The 23,384-nt window shown below is 42.4% G+C and overlaps 1 protein-coding gene across 2 annotated transcripts in view; it reads right to left on the bottom strand.

Annotated features, from left to right (window-relative positions):
* Window positions 1–23,384, bottom strand: part of DAAM1 (dishevelled associated activator of morphogenesis 1) — a 155,673-nt gene that overhangs the window by 72,424 nt on the left and 59,865 nt on the right. For both annotated transcript variants that reach the window (XM_031453794.2, XM_064485990.1), the window contains exons 2-3: window positions 21,017–21,235; window positions 1,839–1,928 (exon numbers count right to left, since the gene is read on the bottom strand). In XM_031453794.2, coding sequence (XP_031309654.2) covers window positions 1,839–1,928; window positions 21,017–21,199 — 273 coding nt within the window. In that variant the 5' untranslated portion in view covers window positions 21,200–21,235. The remainder of the gene's footprint in view (window positions 1–1,838; window positions 1,929–21,016; window positions 21,236–23,384) is intronic.

Below are 23,384 nucleotides of genomic sequence, written 5' to 3'. Positions count from 1 at the left end.
GGAAACTGAAAAATGAGCAGCAGCTGCGAGCCCAAGGTCATTACTATCCTCCAGGGTTCGCCTTTTCTAATCTAAGGGGCAGTAGTTTCCATGATTAACTTTCAATTGCTGTCCAGGGTGTAATAAAATCTGGGAAAGAAGGAAACTTTCCCCTCAGTAAGCTGCTCCCATTTTCCTGCCCTTGTTTTTCCTCCAGTGCATATTCTCAATCCCCACTTCACGTTGTTTCCTAATTTTGAGAAAAAAAGATCTGCACTCGGGTGAGCCAAAAAGGACAACGTCCTCTGTGTACTCAGGCGCTCGTGGGTTTTTCTTTCTCAGTCCTAGGGCTCTAGTCTTTAAGACAGCTGCATGAAAAGTTCTCTTTCTTTCAAGACCATACAAATATCATCATTTTCAGAACAGAACACATTGTATTTTTGTTCTAAAATCCTTTCATTTTAAGATGTTTCCTGAGCCATGACCATCAGTTCAACAGACGAGAGGTTTTCTAGTTGGTAAGATGTGCACAAAGAGAAAGAGGACAGACTTGCTCACAAACACATCTTACTGGCTACCACTGGATCAGAAACCCTGAAGGCTCCAACTTGATTGGATCTGATAGTGGCTCAGAAATCATCCTGAGAGGCTAGAGCTGGACACGTCTCTCAGCAGAGGCCCCAGGGACTAAAACCCACACGTAATTTTATCAATGACAACAGCTCAGGTGGAAAATCAAATGTGCTCTAGGTTGTTTTGAGAGTTCGGCATAACACTCGTAACAGCTCAGTGGTTCCTTCACCATACCTTCACTTCAGAGTGGCAGATGCTGGAGGTACAAAAGTGAGCGAGATGCGGCGCCTCCCCATAGGGTCTGACGGCAGAGGGACACAGGCAGGCCCGCTGCTGGAAAGACGCCCTGGGACGGGGACATGCCAATGCCACAAGGCCGCACAGAGGGGGCAGAGGTGCCAACAGGCAGCTGTGGGGGGCAAATGAAAGCCCCCAAATGCATACTAGTCCCCTGAGGAAAGGTTTCCCTGCTTCCAGAGGTGAGTAACCAAGGGTCCACTCCAATTGGAGAGGTAACATTTCTCTCAGGGGCTTGCCCTGCCCTTTCCACTGCCCCGTCTTGATTCAAGTCTCTCCTAGAACAGAAGGGAAAGTGGCAGTCCCTGGGGCGATGCCTGATGCCACGGGGGCTAGGGAAGAGGCAGGTATTCTTACTGCCCCCAATACCCTTTCTCTCCTTCTCCAAAGGTACCAGAACCCCCTGGCTTTCAAGTGTGGGTGACCACTAGAATAAGACCGGGGTGTGGCCATGTAGCGAACATGGGACACGAGGGGAATTTGGGTGTGTAACTCCCAGACGTGGCCCTGCGAGCCAGGGTGGGGACTTTGTGCCTTTCCCTTTCCTCCATTCCTAGTTTGGCATGTGAAATGGCTGGAGAGGACAGGCCACAGAGACGGCAAAATGGAAAGTTTTTAGAAGCTAGTCACAGAGGGTTCGTGAACTACAACTGTGAACCACAAAGCTGGTCCTAACCTAACTACATAAAAGCTCTCGTGTAAAGGAGCTGGGGAAAACACTTCGATCTTCTGTGAGCTGATGTCACTTGGGGTCTCGCTTATGCAGGGTTATGATTAATGGTATGAGGCAGGGGGTCTGATGTATTGATAAAAACAGCATCCAAGGAATTGGCCTTTTGCTGCATGTCGCACCAAAGCCACTACAGGACACAGTCAACCTGGGTTTTACGTTCTAAAGAGCTGTCTGAATTGTGGTGGCGAAATGGGAGAGCAAAGGGAATCCAAAATGTTCATTTTCCAGTTAACCATAATCATCATGAGTAGCTTACCTTTTTCTTACTACAGTATATTTGCCATTTTTTCTCTGCTGGAAGTGCAAACATGGCTTCCCGGTGTTTGTCTGTGAGGTCGAGTTCATCCTGAGAAGAAAAACAATAATTATTATTTCACAGATTAAATGTTCTTCCTATTGGGGAAGTTATCAGCTTCATCAGGGTGAGAAAAAAACAAAATAAAAAGAACACCAACACGTATTTAAATGAACTGGGGAAAAACAAGAAGCTAAGTCGAGGTGTAGGCTACAACCATTAAGAAACCAGGTCCTTGGCCCAGGTGAGGCACTGGGCACGGCACGAAGGCCGGGGCACAGCCCTACGCCTACCGCAGTGCGCAGAAAGTGGGCTGGGCCTGGGCAGAGCTGTCCTGGGTCTCCATGCACTGCCGTACAGCGCCCATCGAAACTTAAAGGCCATTAAAGCCCCAGAGTTAGAAGGATTTAATCTTACTATAGATGAGGGTTTGGTAGGGATGGATCCACAAACACTGATGATCAGGATGGGCCCTGAGGGATATGATGAAAGGAAGGGAGGAACAAAACCGAAGGCCGGGATGTGGTAACAGTGTGGAGTGTTGGGAGACACCGACCAGCTTAGCTGAAGCACTGGGTTTATACAAAGAAGCATTAGATAAAAGATTTGAGAGGTAAGGAGTGACCAGGTTGTGGGAAATCTTAGATGCCAGATTAAGGAGTTTATTTTCTTGACCAAGAAGAGCCAATGAGGGTTCTGAGCAAGGGAGTGACATCTGTGTCCTCATAAGCACCACCAATAAATACAGTATTAAGTACTTGCTGTAATACAGCTGGGGGAGACTTTGGAGGAAGATTGGGTAAGTAACCTGCTCAAAAACCACATGCCTGGTAAATGATACGGTATAAGCCTAGAGCTGTCTGACTCCAGGGCCCAGACTCCTAGCCTCTCAGATCTGTGTCTGGAAACATTAATTTTACAGTGGTGTGCGGCTTAGACTGGACACTAAGGGAAGGCAATTTATGAACATACATAACTAATGAACAACAATGGGATAATGACTATTAAGTGCACAGAGAACAGTTCTTGGCATTTAATAACTCAATCCATTGTCAACACTATTACTGGTATTGAGCGTCTGGTACATTTTCATTCCTGTAGGGGAAAGTTATCCAGTTAAGGGCGATGATGGATTGATGGGTGTAAGACATTTTCAAGTGCTATAGAGTAAGGCACAATAAGGTTCAGATACCTGAGGCGTCTAAACGGGCCCCCCTGTGAATGCCTTCAGTGTGTACCTGCAGCTCTGTCACCCGTGGACAACGGCCACACACCTTATACTCCTGCCTCCGTTTGGTCATCAAGTCCTATTACTTCTTCCTTGGAAAATCTCACAATTTTCCCTTGGTTTTACTTCCAATAAAACCACCCAAACTTACACCCTCATCACCTCTCCCTTGGCCTCCGGCACCAGCCTCCCCACTGTTCCTCCTTGCCCCTCCAAGCCATCTTACAGCACAGCCACAAATACATGAAAGCAGTGGTCCTCTGACCTGAGTGAGCAACAGAATCACCTGGAAGGCTCCGTAAGAAGGCTCCTTAAATCACTGCCCAGCATTGAGGACTGAGCGGATGGGAGCAAGTGCAAAAAATGTCATTCGTTTCACACTGCCTGCAGAATGAATGATACATTCCACGGCCTGTCTTTTGAGGTCTTCCGTGTACAGCCCCAACTTAATTGGCCAGGCTAGCTTTTGGTTATCCCCTTATGCCCTGTCTTGTTAGCACCCGCACCTCTGGGGCCTGGCCACGCGAGGTCTGAGACATGTTCCATGCCAGGGGAAATTCTTCATCTCGCTGAGCCTCTGCCTCCTTGTCCTGGGGATGGACATGTCCTTTCACCTGCAGGCTGTGTGAGGATTAGCAACATCAGCTAAGCAGGTGGTGACGCCCGGCACAGGGAGGGGCGACGGTACTGTGGTTATTAGTCTCGTCACCTAAATACAAATCAGGTGCTATTTTCTTTTAACAGCAAGGTAAACAGTTAAGTCACTAAAATACACACCCACACACTATTTACACCCTAACCACAAGAAACTAGTTAAGAATTTCAGTAATGAACAACCAGGGAAGGAAAGAAAAATATTTACAGAAAATTCCATTCTAAGGGAGCATTTTAAAAGTGTTAAAATTTCAGCATGCAATGGGCATATATGTGAAGCAATTATTTTTCTTCCTTTCTTCCTTTTTTAATTTCCTGTAAGTAACACCTGCTTTTACCTCTTGATGAATGGTGGTGGGGGGAGAATGGTGATATAAATCACTTTGCAACAATGAAAGGTTTTGGCAGGTTGGGGAGGGGTGGGGGGTCAGGTTAGCTATTCAAATAGCTCGAGAATCTGGTGTTTAGTTTGGGGGAAAGGTCTATGATTTGGGAGAGAGAACAGTGCTATTAATATTGTATCCCCTACTATACTACAGCGCTGTGTTTTTGCCACTTGAGCAGAGGTGTGAAGAAATGCGTGAATCCTAAAACCTAAAAATTCACAGAAAAGTACTAATATTACCAGATTTCGCTGTTAGAGGTAGAAAATTTCTGCTCCTGCTGAGACCCAGAAATGACCAATTTTGAACTGCGAGACCCCAGCTGAACTAGGACTTCAGGGCAGATGGTTTCAGGCAAGGAGAGAATTTTCATGAAATAAAAAAATGAAAAGTTACTATAGGGCCTCTGGATATAGTTTTGTATTACAGAAAAGAAATGGGAAGAAACAGATACTGCTAATAGCAACAGGTAACAATTACTGAACACTTTGTGTGTGTTTAGTGGCAGTGTTATATATGGATTAATTTAGTGTAACCTCTCAACAATCCTATAAAGTGGGTAATATTACCCCACTTTCCAGGAAGCTGAATCAGAGAGATTAAACAGCCTGCTCAAGGTTAACAGAGAGAGTAAACAGTAGAGGAGGAATCTGAGGCTAGACTGTCTGGTTCCAGAACCCACGTTCTTAACCATAAGCCTGTTCATTCTGTTGCTCCTTCAGCAGGTGGGCAGAACCACGACACTGATGTGAGTTGCACTCACAGCCTGGTGAGTGTCTGTTCACACACAGAGGATTTTACTGTCAGACACTCCTGAGTTCCAGGTCTGGCTCCTCTGGGTTATGTAACCTTCAAGTTCCTTAACCTCTGAACTTCAATTTCTTCACATGAAAAATGAGAATGAAATGAAATGAAATGAAAAATGAAATATATACCTGACGGACTTCTCCCAAGGATTCATTTATGCACCCAAAACATTTTCTGAGCATCTACTAAACGTCATTCATTGGGCTAGGTGTAGGGGAGAGAAATGTATCCCAGAGCTCATGTGCAGAAGGGAAACCAAATAATCCCACCAACAGAGGGCTGATCACACAGGGGGCTGAGCTCTGAGAGCCCACCTGCTGTGGGGAAAAGGGGCAGTGAAGTCTGTGAGTGACGTGAGATCAGAGAAATGAATAGAAATTAAATAGGGAAAAAGCCCTGCAGACAGTGAACAACAGCCTTGCAGGCCACTGTGAACTTTGGTCTTTATCTTCATAGCAATCGGAGGTCACTCACTGGCAGGTCCGAGCGAGGAGGGTGACACAGATGAAATCAGATAATAACCGGGAGTGCCTAGGCACGATGCCCAGAGTGTAATGAGACCCCCACCTCCATTCCAAAAGTCTCTCTGCTCTGACTCACTCCATTTTAATAATGTGGCTGAAACAAGCATGTTAAGACTCCAAGAGACTATCACACAGCCCTAGAGATCTATCAGCACTTACTGGATGTCCTGTCCACTCTAGGACCACAGCCAGACATTATAAAGAATGTGAAGACGAACAACAGACCCCGATTTCACGGAGTTCAGGTTCAAGTTAGGAAGACCAGATGATAGAAGGCTTCAACAGTGCCTCTTCTTTTCAGGATAAAGTCCAAATTCCTTAGCTGGTAGGGAGGGGCCCTTCATGTCATGGCCTCTGCTGACCTGCCCCAGTTCTAACCTCCTCCACTCCCTCCTTTCTTCCTCCGCCGGGAGCCGCCTTTCAGCACTTGGGATCACACGCTGCCCATTTCTGAAACTTTTGCACCTGCTGTTCCCTTTTCCTGGAGAGTCCTTCCCACCATGCCTACGGATCAATCCTGTTTATCTAATAAAACTCTTACAAGAGATCAGCTCCACTCCCCAGGAAGCCTACCCCGACTGTCCTGGTGGGCATCCCCTCTCTGCCCTCCTAACCTTGTGGCATTTTTCACTTGCTGCAGTTACATGACTGGCATGTCTGACTCCCTTTCTAGACTCATTCCCAAAGAACAGGAAATAAATTTGTTCAGTTCATCTTTGCATTAATTGCCAGTCCCCAAAACAGTATCTGACATAGCTGGATTGCCACACACACACACACAAAAAGTAAGGTAAAGGAAGGTCGGGGGGCAGCTGGGAAGGAGGAAGAGGAGGGATTATCGTGGGATGTAGTGATGGTCAATGCATTTTGATGATTAAAACCAATTCTTTTCTTTTTTTGTAGTAAAATGTACATACAGTAAATGTACCGCAATTAAGTACACACGTTTTGAGTTTGGTAGACACTGAAGCGGTTCTTGCATGTTACACTTTAGAAACTGGTTGGACCATTTCACTCTCCCACCAGCAATACATACAGCCAGTTCCAGTTATGCCACATCTGCAGCAACATTTGGTGCTACATCCTTTAAATTTTAGCCATCCTAGTTTATGTGAACTGGTATCTCAATGCAGTTTCCATATGCATTTTCCTGATGACAACTGATGCTGCATACGCCTTTTCACATGTTCACATTCCGTTCATACATATCATTTTATAAGGTATCTATTCAAATCTTTTGCCCATTTCTGTGTTTCCTACTGCATTAAAGCAGTGCTTTACATATCCTGGAAACATGTCCTTTGTCAAAGGTATGTACTGAGAGTACTTTGTGCCTTTTCATTTTGTTAACAATCTATTTTGATCACTAAGTGCAGGGGCTTTTTTATGAAATCTAATTTGTTAATATTTGTTTCTTTTATTAGAGTTAGTGCTTTTTGTCTTCTGTAAGAAATCTTTGCAACTTTCAGATAAAAAATGATAGTCTATGATTCCTTACAGAAGCTGCCAGCTTTATAGTTTTAGCTTTGATGTCCAAAGATATACCCATCTCGCTGACAACTCTCCTGAAGTCTTTCTTTGGTTACAAAATGGATGGGCTGCTTTTGGCTTCTTGCTTTTCCAGCTATTTGTCCTCATTCAGATACACTGCAGGGCAAGGAGGTGGAATAAAAGCACAGTTGATGGAAGGAGGAAAAAGAACGGACTACAAACTAATTTGAAATCATCTTACACATGAGTTTCTTCAAGCTCTGAAATTACTTCAAAGTAATATTACAAGAGATTTTTCATTTTGATACTTAATTCAAATATTGAAAGAGCCAATCATGGAAAACCAAACAATTAGGATCACTGTATCTCAGACATCACGTCTTTATAGGAATTTTTTTTAAGAAAAAAAGTTAATCTCTAGAGGCAGAAAGCAGATCTATGGTTGCCTGGGGCTGGAAGCAGAGACTGACTGCAAATGGGCCACAGAGGAGATGGGGTGATGGAACTGTCCTAGAACTGGACGTGGTGAGGGTGGCTCAACTGTACATTTACTAAAATGCACTAAACTGTACACTTACAATGAGTCAATTCTCTGGCTTGTAAATTATATCTCCATAAAGCTTCTGAAAAAAAAAAATCAAGCCTGGTTGCTAGAGCCCCAGGAAAACAAAAACTTCAGAACCTTGTGTACATAGTAAGGAAAGAAAATTCTAGTTGAACCTTGGATAAACCAAGCAGCCAGTTTAGAAGAGAAACTGATTGAAAAGAAATGTAAGAAGAGGAGGGAAAGGAAAAAAGCGCACCTCTTTAGAGTTAGTAGTTCAATCTGGGAAGTGTTACAATTCAGATACAATTTTTGTTTGAAACCAAGATCACTTCCATGAAATATTCTTGTCCTTTCCTTGAAAATTACATAGATTCTATTAGTATACATTCCATTTAGGCCAAGAGATAGGCAATGTTCCCCTCAATGTCCTTTAATATTAAATTAGGTAATATGTTAACATTAATCATTTAAGTCCTGAAAAAACTTTTCAGTGTTTCTTGTGTCTCCTGAGTGGTGGCACCAGAACAGAGTACTGACCCTCTGGGGGCTAACAGCCAAGTTCTTCACCAAGATTAACAAGAAACATCGTTAGCCCAACCCCAGGAAGCATCCTGGTTGCTTCTAGATCACCTTACTTTTACATTTTACTTCTCACCTTATTTTTTTTTTTTTTCCTTTTTGCCATCTGGTTATGTCAGATATTGTTTTGGGGACCAGCAATTAGTGCAAAGATGAACAGAATAAATTTAGTTCCTGCTACTACACCTCAGATTAGGATGGCCTAGCTCCTTTCATGGGCCATAGAATTTTTTTTTTCATATTATTCTTTCTTGGCTACCCGAGAAAGTTTTAAAAGTTAAGGGAAAGTGATTTAGCTAATGATGAAAAAAGAAACATCTGCACCAAGCATCATTCTCCACAGAATGCTCAAGTTTCTTAAAAACTGAAACCAACACAAAAAACCCTAAAGGCTTTTCTTCTCAGAGAAGATATAATGTTTTTTTTTTAATATTTTTACAAGATATTTATTTTATATATTTCTATCTTGGAGAAAAGGTAACACTTAAGACTTTTTCATTAAGAAGAAAAGAACTCTGAAGGAAACCCAGCTGTGGGAACAAAAGTTCTAAGCTTCATCCCTGACAAAGGGACTTATCAAGCCCTACTTCTAAAAGCTTCCATACAAAGAAACCCCACCAGTCCTACACTCTAGAACAAGCAGGCAGCTCTACAGAGAAATCTACATAAATCAGAAAACAATCGGCACAGCTCAAATAAACCTAAGGAAATGGGTCAATTTGCTAGATAAAGCAAGGGAAGGAATTTTGAAATCATATACAATAAAGGTCTTGCCTGAGTTGAAAAACTCTTTTCAGAGATGTGAGCTAAACTGAAATATGGGATTATTACAACTTCAGTGCATTATTTAGAGCATTTATTCTTTGAAAATCCACCCAGTCAACAAATTTCAGTGAGCCAACAAGTGAGCTGCCAGCGAACAAGTGCAATTTATAAAAAAGGAATTCAGAATTTCTATTTCCAAGGAGTTAAGCCAACTCTATATTCAGAGAGAAGTAGGAAGACATAAGATGAATGCTGGGGGAAATGGAGATTTAAAAAATGAGAGGAGGGAGACACTTAGACAGGACCGTGGGGTTACCCTGCCAATCAACCCACTGCTTTGTGTGTGCTTCTGTTTGGGGTTGTTTGGGGTTTTCGTTTTAGGGTCTGTTTGTTTCTTTTTGGTGTTTAAATGGTCCTTGACAAGGTAATCATCCATCTGACTCAATGCACAGAGCTCACAGAATTTCTAACATTTTATTCCTCCGACAAGGCTAAGTTTTCCCCTTCAAATTAAATACCCACAGCAAACAGGCCCAAGTCACCCATCCTAACCCCTTCCACCAAGGTTTCCCACGTGCCTGGCAGGCAGCAACCCCCACGTTCACCTAACACAGACTCAATATTAACAGCATCTTCTCCAGATTTAGCCCTCTCCCTCGTCTACCCTCTATTCCCATCCCACAACTCACCACCACCAGATACGAGTCAAACCCTCTTGGAGGGACAAGTGACCAGGCCTTAAGTCACACAACACAGTGATAAACATAAGATCAGGGGAAAGAGGCCAGACAAAGCGGATAGAGGACTGAAGGGTGACCCTTTGGCAGCAAAAAAATTACACTTTTATGAACGTGTGGAGAAAATGTACTATTCAGCTGCAATAATTCATGAAATTTATGAACATCCATCCTCACCACAGCAAATGACCATCACATCCAGGAGTCATGAATTGCCATCACAGCTCTTAAAATTTAACCACAGTGACCCTGAGGAAAGTATTTTATTTTCATAGTGGTGGTTTGAAATCTGAAAGTTAGATAAGACTTTTGTTGGTTTAAATAGAGGTGCATTCCGTGAATTATTACCTGTTCTTCACCAGGCAAGGAAGACATAAATGGAAAACAACAGAGTTTTAAATCTCAAAAGGGATGTGTACACACAGAGAACACACCTTGAAGGTTTTCAGCATATAAGAGTTCTGCCAGCATTCTTAGTCATTACACAAAATACCACAATATGACTCACTGCCACCTACACAGTCATGTTCTCTGTGTCTGATAGATGTGTTTTCATTTGATTTATAAAAATAAGAAGTGAGAGATCCCACAAGCAAAGGCTGACTAATAGAAATAATTTTAGTTTTTTACTACCAATGGTTCACTGTTTTATACTGTTTCCTTTCCTGCTTTTAATAGTAGGCAATGCAAACTATATCCAGTCTACGAGACAGTCTACTGCCAAACCCGCAGGCTTCGTATTTGGCTTCCTTGTGTTATTTCAACTAGAAACTCATCCGAGTAACATTAACTTTTAATGAGTCTACATCACCAGGAGTTTTCCACTAATCTAAAATAAATAACTCTGTTTTAAATGTATGTGAAAATCATCTCCCGATACCCAGCCAGCCACCCGAAGTTCCAGTTTTTACACTTACAATCGAATATAACTTCTGTTGACAAGGCTTAATGGAAGAGTTATTCTAAGCAATGTTTCCCTAATGGAATGGAGGGCCTTTGTCTCCTGAGACCCAGAACCAGCCTGTGAAGTGACAGATGAGAAAGGCATCCTAAGGCCCGGTGGGCAGCCATGAAGCCAAGTTCCACACGTGTCCCCTCCCTCAGGGACACAGCACTGCTCTAGCCTGGGCCCCTCCCCACCTGCTCAGCGTGCCCTCCGGAGACTTGTTAGGCAGCTCAGCTGACACTTTTAATTTTTAATTGGGTCAAAAGATATTGAGTACAATGAGTCTCTTCCCACATTGCAGGATTTATTTATTTTACCATGTACTATAGGGTAGAGAGACTGTTAAGGAAATAAAATATTTCTTGGACTTTGAGCCCTCTCCCCTTCATGCCAGCCACTCTGGTGCTCCCATAGCAACTGACATCCAAATAATGAAGATGAGAAGAGAGAATGACAGCGGGTAGGCAGGGCTGCAGGACGTGTGCAGGAACCAGCCCAAATCCTACACTCCTACTTCGAGAGTAATTCAGAATGCAAACCCCATTGCCGGATGATTCAGCCATTTATAATTCATGCATACACGCACGCACACATTCCCTCAAACACTTCCTGAGCATCTCATGTGTAATCCTTCAGCAGCCAGTTATTTGTCCAGGCCACAGGCATCTACTGAGCACAGGCTCTGGGCCAGCGCATGTTCACAGGGGACTTAACATGAGTGTCCACATGGCAAGAAACTCAAACTGTCTGACTGTCTAAAAGATGTCAAAGAACTTACTTTTTCTTCTACACCCAGGAAATGCCCATCTTTTCTGAAAAAAAACCCATATATATAATCTAAGTGAGCTTTTAGTCGTTTGGTTTAGTTTTAGTTCTTAAATATTACATTGTGTAATGAAATAAACAGCAGCTGTAGGATGTTTCCAGTGGATTCATTTAAAATTGGACAAGACGGGGGAAATTCCAGCTTTTTTATTTAGGGATTTGGTTTTCTAAAATATACATATCATATATATATTATATATATATATATATTTTTTTTCATCCATGAGCCAGAAAATTGTAACTAAAAGATGTAGTTAGTACTGAGTTCTAACAACATGAATCAAGAAACAGTTTGATCCCACTTCTGGGCATATATCCAGAGGAAACTCTAACGCAAAAAGATAGATGTACCCCAGTGTTCACAGCAGCACTATATACAATAGCCAAGACATGGAAGCAACCTAAATGTCCATTAGCAGATGACTGGATAGAGAAGTTGTGGTATATTTACACAGTGGAATACAGCTCAGCCATAAAAAATAAAATAATGCCATTTGCAGCAACATGGATGGACCTGGAGAATATCATTCCAAGTGAAGTAAGCCAGAAAGAGAAAGAAAAATACATGATATCACTCATATGTAGAATCTTAAAAAAAAAAAAAAAGGACACTATGAACTCATCTACAAAACAGAAACAGACTTGCAGACTTAGTAAACAATCTTATGATTTCAGGGGAAAGGGGATGGGAAGGGATAAATTTGGGAGTTTGAGATTTACAAATGTTAGCCATTATATATAAAAATAGATTTCTTTAAAAGTTCCTTCTGTATAGCACAGGAAACTATGTTCAATATCCTGTAATAACCTCTAATGGAAAATATATATATATAAATGAATATACGCATGTATATCCATGACTGGGATATTGTGCTATATACCAGAGACTGACAGATTGTAACTGACTGTACTTCAATTAAAAAAAATTTAATTTTGTTTTTAAAAAGTAAGTTTGAAATTCCAGAGAAATTCTGGGAATTGAAGGTGGAGAAGGGGCGGATTCCAAACACAGCAGATAGAGTCGAGTTAGAATTGAAATACACTATCTATGTATTGGGCATTCACCTCCCACAGGCTAAGACATGTTTTATGAGAGCAAATGGCATTTAGATGATTCCCAGTGCATCAATAGATAGTCTTACATGCAGTTATTTTTACAAACTACCAGACTGTTCTAGCCATTACTGAAACACATTTTTAAAATTACACTTGAAAGCTTCCCTAAACCACACTACTCATGGAGATGAAATTATCCTCCTGGTCTTTAAAACTCATACTGGTTTGTATGGGGACATGAGAGTTGGCACATCAGTACAGTATGCTGACTTTGTGTAGTCTGCACATGGTAGCCTGAGGATTAGGTTAAATAATCAGATTTTAAACTGTAGCCAAAGCTAAGTAGATACATATCGCTCAGCGTCTCTTTAGGACTCATAGTAATGAAAATCATCAAGGCCAAGGGGACTCATAACAGTATTAGTTCAGAGATGGCTTTGCAGTATTTGTATTAAAAAAAGAATAAAATCTTCATGTTTCTTTCTTCCATCTCTCCATGCCCCCACCCCATTTCAGGCACTGTAATCTAAATTAAGAAGCACCCAGAAATAAATGAATTCATGGATGATAAAGAATCTAACATGAAGTTAAAAATGTAAATTTAACACCTGGTAGAAAAGGATACTTGGAATGGTCTTGATAAGATAAAATACAAATTTAGGACTAGAAGGAAAAAAATGGTTTTGTAGTTTTACCTAAAGCTGCCCTGTGTAAAATGACTATAACTCAATAAAAAAAAAAAAAGTAAAAAAAAAAAAAAAAGCTGTCCTGGATTTGCTCAGTAAATCTGAAGACAAGAAGGAAACTTTAAAAACCATGTTGACCGTCTCATTGTCTCTAAGCAGACAGGACCTCAACCAGCACAAAGAAATGTATACTGTCCCCTGGGGTGAAGAGCTACTGCTAACCCTGCATGATTCCTGGGTGTAACCAAAGTTCTATTCAAAAATACAACAGATACAAGCAAGCAAAACTACCTATATCAACATCACCCTGTATCAAACGTCAGTTGCTCTCAAGGCCTAAATAATTTGTTTCTAAATTTCTGGGTTAGGATCGCTTTTCGTCATCTTTAAATTGACAGTACATTGGCTGTAGTCCACATCCACGCAATAGGAATTTTAGCACTGAACACAGTTAAGCCCATATCTCCATTCCCACTTCCCTTTGTGATGTCCTGCATATTTTCATACTGTCCCAAACATTTTTCTGTGAAGTCATCAAGTTGAGTTATCCAAAAATGCCAGTGTCAAGGGACTAGCTACGCAGTATTTTTTTTTTCTTCTCTGTCAACTAATCACGTCCTTTAGCAAAATAGAGTTTTCTCTTTTGACTTTTATAGATATGTCCATTGAAAAGAATTTTTAATCTCATGGAAATTGAAAAATTTTAATATCAATTCCTTAAATTGAAAAATTTTAATATCAATTCCTTCATTAGACTATGATTTTTGGCTTCCAGATAACTGAACACTTTGAGACTATTCTAGATATATCTTTGAAGTCTTCATACAGTCTGATTTCCTCTGCTTAATTACTAAGCAACCCTCTATACTTCAGTTAAGAAACAACAGATTAAAACTATGACTTCTTACCAGCAGTTTTTTGGTTCTTCAATCAGGGTAAAATTAAATGTTCCTGCTACCCAATTTTTCCATCCTCCTTGGGGACAGGAAACTAAATAGCTCCTGTAAGCAACTTTCTATCCTTAGTCATGGTTTTCATATAAAAGGCAAGTTTTAAAAATAAAGAGATAAAAAGTGTTGAAACTTTCCGTCAATTCTGGTGATAACGGAAGACCTTTATTATTAAAGACAGCTTAAAATAGCCCTAGTAGTAAAAGAAATTATGCTGACACCCCGAGAAGATGGTTAACAATTCACATGGCTAGTGAAAGAATAAAATTTGGACACCAGTCAATCTGTAAGACTAACTTGAATTCCTGTAGCTCCTTTCATACCAAAGTGACTTCAGCACATACTGAAAAACGAAGAGATTACTGATACGGGTTCCCAAGGGAATTCATTTGGCACAGCTTACCTTGACTGTTAATTCATCTAACTCTGATACATCAACTAAATTTTCTCATTCCTGCTATCCTCATTGTTCAACTTCTGTGCTGGTTACCAATGTTGAGAATGTCCTCAGTACTGCATAATAAAAAAAACTAACATATAGTAAGTGATTATATTTATGAAGATACAAGTCTTATCATCTTGTGTTATCTATCATCACTACTTTCCCCACTGAGATCTTAATTTTGTTGATGATCCTTAATAGTATAAATGGTAATCAGTAATGAATTTCTTATTAAGTTTCTTTAAAATATTTTACATTTCCTGGAAGGCACAGCATTCTATATTATCCCAAAACATTTGACCCAGTGGCCAAGTAAATGTAAGACTAAACACTTGGATTTAAAAGAAGGCAGATTAACCAGAAAACAGTGTAAATGGAACTGGTAACATTCAGGCTTAGGAAAATTTGAGTCCAGACTATCTAGTATTTCCAACCTGCTATAAATTCACAGTGATGTACTTTTTTAGAAATGAAAGTTTTCCTCTAATAAGTCTGTGAAACTGATTCCAAATACACTTCAAAAATGATAACCTGACTTGTCATAAGCCTGGTTTCTCCCCTCAAACCTCACCCAGGAAAAGCAGTTGTACACACTGATGTTTCACAAGGCAAGAGAACTGACAGACCCATATGGGGACACCAATTCCAATACGCCTACTGCTGTGAAATGTTCTGTACAAACCCTTAGCCTATTGACTCTTGGTATATTCAGGAGCCTGTGTGTATCTGGATCGAAAATCAGAAGGGGGCTCCTAATAATTCTCTTTCCTTTCTGTTTCAAAATTAAATAGCCAGAGGAGGTAAGCGCTGAAACAAGGCATCTCACCTCAACAACTGGACTCAGAGGAAAACATACTCAGAATCTACCCAAGGAGACACAACACCTTTTGCTAAACTTACTGACACCAAACAGAGACTGCAAAAAGCAAGGGTTATTTTTGTAAATAGAACAAGATAGCAAAATATTTTGATGTACCTTGGTATATTAAGTTCACTGAGAAAATCTATAAGAAAGCAGAGGTACTTTCCTCTGGTTCAAATAAAAAATCTGAGATATATAATTAAATTGACACAACAATCCCCATCCCCTTTTCCTGGATCACTTCTCAGAGCCGCAGTCCTCCCAGCCTCCTATTTCAGGCTCCATCCGTCTACCCTGAACTTTCAGTTCCTTGAGCCTTCCTCATTCTCCCTCTAGACACCTTATTCTCACCATCTGTAACACTCTCTTCTCTCCTCTTTGCCTGGAGTAATTCCTTCTTGTTTTTCATGTCTACATTAAAGATCAGTTCCTCCAGGAAGGCTTCCAAGATCCTTCCACATGAGGTACTGTGAGGCTTGGAGGCAGATGTCAGGAAGCAGCATCCTCCTTCCCCAACAAGAATGGAATTAACTGACAGCTAGGTTAAGAAATCAAGCAAATGGAGATCAAAATACTTTCCTTTTTACTCCTGAAAGCTGGGTTGGAGAATCCAACTTTCATCTGCAGACAAATGGGCTTGCTGAGATCTCAGTGCTAAATTAGACACTTAGCCACCAGTCATGGTGACAGCTAGACAATTGCAGAACTCCCCAGGGGGTTCAATCCTATGAAATTTATAGCACCAGGGGTCACAGAATGTGTGCTTTCTGAAAGGTTTGCAGAGAAATAGAAAACGGGAGACAGACTGAGCTATGCATATTCATTCGGGGGTTGGAAGAGAAGCCGGGAATGTTACTTTCCAGCAAGAGAGCTAAGGGTGATGGAGACAGAACCTGTGAGTCAACTCCCTGCTTGTGAAAAAATAAGGGGAATAAAAGGTTCTTCCCCAACAAAGTGTACTCCTGGAGCGGCCCCCTCACAGCCCTCAGTCACACTGGGGACGACTGTGTGTTTAGTTGCCTGTTTCCCCAGCGGGAACTTCAGCCCCACAAAGTCATTAAGGACCAGTTACCTCAAGGCCCCAGAAAGAGCAGGCACTTTACACACACACACACACACACACACACACAATAATTGATCTGACAATTAATAATACATTCTGTTCACTTCAAAGGAAACTTTCCCTTGACTAACGTTACGATGGAAAATTTTACAAAGGCAGTGTACAGTGTTGTCATGCCCTGCATTCTTCAAATAGGTTGGTGGGGATAATCTAAGCCCTAAAAACCATGTAGAAAAGACAGGAGTTTAGCTGAATCTTATTTTATGGGAACAGTGCTGAGTCTCAGATTGGTTATGTTCCTGATGTGTGGCTGAGCAGAGGACTAAGCAGAGGTAGAAAAGGGAGGTGGGGAGGGAATACAGGAAAAAGGACTGATGCTCAAAGGCATAAAATGTATGGTTAGCAGAGATTACACAGATTCTCAATATTTTATTTTTAAATATCCCAAATCATTTAAAACTTGCTGGCCGGAAGACTTTATTTCTATTTGACAATTTACACAGACACAACTTCCCAAGCTGCATGTCCTCAGTTCTCCAGGACCTACAGAACCGCTTTAAAAGTAGCTAATTGTAAGGGAGGGTGTAGCTCAGTGGTAGAGTGCATGCCTAGCATGCATGAGGTCCTGGGTTCAATCCCCAGTACTTCCATTAAAATAAAATAAATAAACCTAATTACCTCCTCCCTAAAAACAAAATAAAACAAAACAAAATAAAACAAAACAGCCAGCTAATCAGTAGGAAGTGGAAAATAGCAAGAGTTGGCAAAGATGTGGAGAAAACTGGTATGGAACTCTCATACACTGCTGGCGGACACGTGCAATGGTGCAATGCAGCCACTTGGGAAAGCAGCTTGGCAGTTCCTCAAAAGTTACACACAGTGTTATCATGTGACCCAGAAATCCCACTCTTAGGTATATAGCCAAGAGAACTGAAAAATATTATTTCCACACAAAAAAACTCACACAGGAATGTTTACAGTGGCATAACTCATAACAGCTAAACCTGGCAACAACCCAAATGTCCATCACAGATTATATGACTCCATTTACATGAAATGACCAGAATAGGCAAATTCACGGAAACAGAGAGGAGATTAGTGGCTGCCTGGGAATAGCAAGGTTGAGGAGAATTGGGGAGTGGTGGTTAATAGGTAAGGGAGTTGCTTTGGAGGGCAACGAAAATGTTCTAAAATGTATTGTAGTGATGGTGGCATTACTCTGTGAACCGTACACGTTAACTAGGTGAATTACATGGTATGTGCACTGCATTCCAATAAAGGTGTTGTTTAAAGGCGGGGCAGGGTGTGGGACTGGGACCTCCAGAAAACCACTACATCTCGAAACTCGAATGATCCCAACTGCCCCGCCTGTGGCAGGGAGTCTGCCCAGGAACGAGGTGCTCAGGGCCCACCTTCTGTAAAGATTCAGACAGCTGACCTCCCATCCAGGCTTGCTTTATTTATGAGATGATAAGGCTACAGTCAGCAATTCTGATACCTATTTGGTATCACTTTTAAATACATCAAATGAGTGATGCATCAGAAGAGGTGAAGTAAAGGCTCTGATGGGATGCTTCCTACCAGAGGGAGAATGGCCTGCAAGTTAGGACCCACACTGAGGCACTCACAGCAGGCAGATTAGCTTTCAATTAAAGAAAAACCTGGGATACTTGCCTGGAGTGCTGTGCCCAGAAATTACCTGAATTATCTCCCATCCCTCTCACTGCACTAGAGGGTGGGGTATAAAGCACCCATGACTAGGTGCCAGCATCTTAAAAGCAGCTGTCTTCTTTAATCTCCGCACCAACCCTATCAGAGAGATGGTATTATCCCCACTTTATAGGCAAGGAAATAAACTTAAATTCCAACAGAAACCACCTTAAAGGGAGTTACCCTAGTTGCAGAGTGCTCTGACCCCAGAGGCCACGCCCTCTCAGCCTCCCCACATGGCCTCCCCTACTGAGCAGAGGCACAACTGCTCAGTGACTACTCGAGCGAGCGAACCAAGGGCAGAGGTTTCCAGTGGCTCTGAGCCCACCTCGCATATCTCAGGACACCCCTGGCAGTTGGATGGATTTGTGGTCGAAGTCCCTAAAGTCAAGAGTAGACAAAAATCCATCCATCACTCACCAGGACAGATACAAACCTCAAGATAATTTGTTTTCCAATGGTTTGGGCTTAACCTTCTGGTTTGGCATTGGCTTTTTAGCAACTAACAGCTGTAGGCAATTTTCACACAGAATGAAGACATCAATAAAGTAGAGAGTGGAATTTTCTCCCTTATGAATACAGAACAATGAGCAGCCTTCAGGATGCACATGGAGCTGCCACCACACTTGGGTCTCATTTTGGGAGGCCGACAGAACACAATGGAAAGGATGGTGGAGGTGGATGCTTTGAGGGACCAGTGCTGCCCATCAGCTCCATGCCCATTGAGGAGGCCTGCATCTATCAGCAACATCTGTCTCCTTAGGGTGACTTTTGGTTTTAAAAAACTCAAACTGGGAAATAAAACCAAGTCTATCAGTGCATCATTACTGCCCTCCTTGACAGCCAGCAGGATACATGATTCACCGCCCAGCCCTGGGAAAGGATTATGCCTCCTCCACCCATCCCAGTGACCTCAGGCTTGGTCATGTGACTTGTGATGCCAGAAGGATGATACATCCTTATCCTGTGAACACAGGAGTGGTCATGTGACTTGCACTGGCCACAGAAATGTGGGAAGTGATAGGTGTCATCTCCAAGCATGAGCTTAGAGCCTACAAGCAGTTCACCATGTCTTTTCCTCTGCCACCAGATCTGGATCTTGGTCTTGAATAGAAGGTGCCAAGAAGCAGAACCACAGCTGATCCACAGCTGATCCACAGCTGATCCACAGTGGACATGCAGCATTAGCAAGAGATAAGCCTCTGCTGTCGTAACCACTGAGGTTCTGCTAACCCAGGATAAACTGATTTAAGATGACCTAGACAGCCAGTAATATTGATCCCCTCCACTTCTCTTCTTACTTTCAATCCCTCCTCACAACTCATCTCCTCCAGGAAGTCTTCCCTGACTACTCTCATCATCATTGTGTCCTACACCCCACAACACACTTAAACATAGTCTATGCAGAGAGGTGTGTGTGTCTTCCTTTGGCGGCATTATACCTCCCATTCCACTGCAACGGTCAGCTCTTTGGGAGCAGTTTCTAGTTTTTCATTTTGAACCTCCCCATTAACATCTAGAACAGAGTTCCGCATGCAGTGGAGATGGGAAAGGGCAGAGATTCCTTACAGAACACACTGGAAACCTTCAAAATTGTCAAGTGGAAACATGCTGCTGGGAGTCAGCTCTTCTTTCTCCTAACCAGTTCTGCTTGGTGACGGGCCCACTCATCCACTCAGGAGGCCAGAGCTGAAACATCAGCATCACAGCACTCTCTCTCCTCGGCTCATCTCAGGAGAGGAGCTTATCGGTGAATTCTATTCTATCAAAGCTGGAGTGATGCAGCGAGTTCAGCTATTACTCGCTACATCACTTTCTTGACCTAAGATTCACATAAGAGGACACCACTCCCAGGATCTGCTGGACCACATAAATGGTCTGATCGGAACTAACTCCATTACAAAATGGCAGTGGTGATGAAGGGAGGAGATTGTACTCAGGTAACATCTACTAGGCACCTAAGAAGGGGCAGGCACTGGGCCATTCCCAGTCTGCATTATTCTCATTTAAACATTACATCAAACCTAGGAGGTTTTTTTTTTCCTCCTCCACTTCCCAGAACATAGGCTAGGAAAAGTCACATGCTCTTCCATCCTGATATAGATAGTACAGTCAGAGCAGTAAGTTGAAGCGAAGTCTTGCTAACGCCTGTGCCAGTGCCTTTCACGGAGCCAGAACACCCTCTGCACACAAGCCTGGAGTGAAACACCACTTCGCAGATGCTTGAGAAGCTAAGTTGAAGAGAGCATGGACACTTCCTGAAGGATAAGTCCTACCCTAGCTACGTCTCTCACGTCAGGATAGTGGATTCTAAAATACGATAGCATCTATAAAAAGTTTCCCACAACAGTTATTATGGCCAGCCTATCATTAGGCTAAATAATTATACTGTACTTAAGTAACAATGTCTTTCAACCAAGGATCAAGGACAGGAGGGACAGTATGACTAACCTTTAAGCAGACACGAATACTATAGATATATGCTGGGTGTGGGAGGAAGCACGAGGGACCCCCAGGAGGTGTGGAGCAGATGAGGGAAAGATTTATGCACCCAGGTCTAGACTCAGGTGGGAATGGGGAGGAATTAGGGCAACTTAGGATGCAATACTATACAATACTATGCAATGCCATGTATTTGGAGACCTACGGGTCTAAATCCCTCCACTGAAAGCACCAGCAAAGCCCCGTGATGTAGTACTGCTACCCTTTTCTTTCTCCTTCTGCATAGGCTCAGTGCTGACAGTGGGGGTGCAGATGTAAGGGACAGAAGGAGGAGTTTCACGGAAGAGAGCAAGCCCACGTGTAACCAAATACCAAACTGTCCAGGTCCCCTCCTCTCCCTCCTGGCTCCCAGCCGCCACTGGGACGGAAGCCTGAGACTTACCACGAGTTCACTGAACATGACGTCCAGCTCCTCCACGGGGGGCATGGGTAACGCCGGCTCCATGGTCTGCAGCGCAAAGTTGCTGTCATTTCGCAGCCGATACGTGATTTCTGGGTGGTCATTATTCCGGAAACAGCAAAAGATAAATGAAATCCCCCGTCCACCTCTCTTCCTTGGGGCCATAGCTGAATTCTGTGCTATTTCTTAAGTGATTAAACTCTGCAAAAAAGAGGATGTGACATGGTTAAGAGCACAAAAATGAATTTTATATACACACACACACACACACACACACACACACATACATATACGTACATACACACACACACACACACACACATTTTTAAAGTCAGACCAATTCAAGAAAGAGCTCTGTGCTGGGGACAATGCCAGTGGAGCTGACAGCTAGAGGCCATGCCGCAGGCCACTGAGAGGACAACCCCAAGAGGGTCTGGAGTGCAGTTGAGCAGAGAGCCTGTGTCCTTCTAGTTGCTTGTTGAGTGTGTCCTATGACCCACTGCTGAGCAAACAGTACACCTCCAGCCGCTCCACGCCACGGCGCATGATCCAGTCGCACTGGGCCCCTGGCCATTCTTCGTACATCACGTGCTCTTTCGTGCCAACCCTTACTGTTCTTGCTACCCTCCTGCAGGAGAGACCTTCTCCTCCTTACCACCTAGAAGATCTCTTTCTCATCCTCTAGGGTTCGATTGCAATGTCTCCTTCTTAACCTTCCCCAAGTAGAATTAATAATATATATGCTAGGGTGGTATATCTATCCATTCCAGCTCAGTCACAGTCTCAGTTCCTTAGGAGGGTGCCTTCCTATTAGACTGTGATGACACAAAGCAGGGGGAAGGGGCTGTGTACCAAGCAACGTGGTACCAACACAGCACCAGGAAGATGGAAGGCACTCAGTTAATGTTTTCTGTGTTGAATAATTTACATTCATAACAAATGAAGAGTGACTTAATCTGAGCTAGGAGGGTCCGAGATTTTCAAACAGAAAAGACCCAATGAGTTCACTAATAGAGAGATGGTTAAATAAATTATAGTATATTTGCTTAATGAGTGTATAGTATTCTATTAAAAAGAACAAGGCATCCGTGTATGCAGATATAGAAAAATGTTCAAGATGCTATGTGATACGTACACCATATATTCCAGGGTTACATGTTTTAAAGCATTTGTGAATATATGTAAGGAAGTGTTCACAATGGTAATCTCCAAAGTAAAAAGAGGGGATTGGGGAACTTCTCCTTTTCATTTTATACCCTTTTGAATTTGAATTTTTACCATAAAAATAATTTTTTAAATATTGTATAGATTTTTTTAAGGGTTACAACTGTATGTATTGCCTTGGAAATTTTTCCAAGTTATACTCTTATGTGAAAAAAGCAACTCAAAGAATAATGTGTATACCATGTGCCATAATGTCTTTTAAAAACAATGTCACACAAAAACCTAAATAATTTGCAAGTAACTGTGGAGCAACAGGCCTGGAAAGGTACACAGCAATTTCCTAACTCCGAGAGAGGAAAGAGACTAGGAAAAGGCAAGATAGGAAACATGCTTTTTATGATACATATATTTTTATAGTAAGAGCACAGACATGCATAACTCCTGTAGATTTTCAATTTTTAAAAAGAGATGGAGTTGAAAAGAAAAAAAAAAAGGTGGATTATGGATTGGCCCTCGGTGGGCTGGAAGGGCAGAGGAGGAAAGTTACATCTGTGCGGGGAAGACGGCAGGACGAAGGCGGGGGAGTCAGAGTAGAGAGGAGGGCCGGTGTGGAGAAGCTGCAACCCAGGCTGAGGAGTCTGGATTTATCCCACCAGCAACCAGGAGGCACACTTACAAGCCTCCCCCTACTCGTCTCTCTTGAAAACTAATAATAATAATTTAGAGAAAGCAGATATGGTTGGGTCTTGATGACTGTCATTCTTTAGCGCTGTGGGCAGGTGACCTTTCTGGACAAGATACAGTGAACGCTGAGCTACAGGACAGATTATCAGACGACGTGGTTAGTGTCACCACCCCGACAAATGCAGCACGTGCTGAGAGACGGGGCTAATGCTTCAGCAACACTTTCTTAAACTGACTTCAGGGCCGCTCCGTGGAGACAGGATCAGAGTTGAATTGAAAACTAATGGGTAGAAGCTACAAGGAGACATAAGGAAGAACTTTCTCCCATTATGACTAGGATAGGATGGAGCTGAGGAGCCCCCGGCTCTGCTGTCTTCAGACTAGAGTTACCTGTCAGAAATGTTTAAGGCGTAAGGTACCCCAACTCTTAGATGGGAGACGGGAATGAGATTAGAGATTTTCAGTAGGTGTCGATTTGCACTTCTCACTCCAGTTTCAATTC

This window comes from Camelus dromedarius, chromosome 5 (genome assembly GCF_036321535.1).
Source record: "Camelus dromedarius isolate mCamDro1 chromosome 5, mCamDro1.pat, whole genome shotgun sequence".
Classification (NCBI taxonomy): Eukaryota; Metazoa; Chordata; class Mammalia; order Artiodactyla; family Camelidae; genus Camelus; species Camelus dromedarius.
This window is presented reverse-complemented; position numbering and strand designations above follow the sequence as displayed.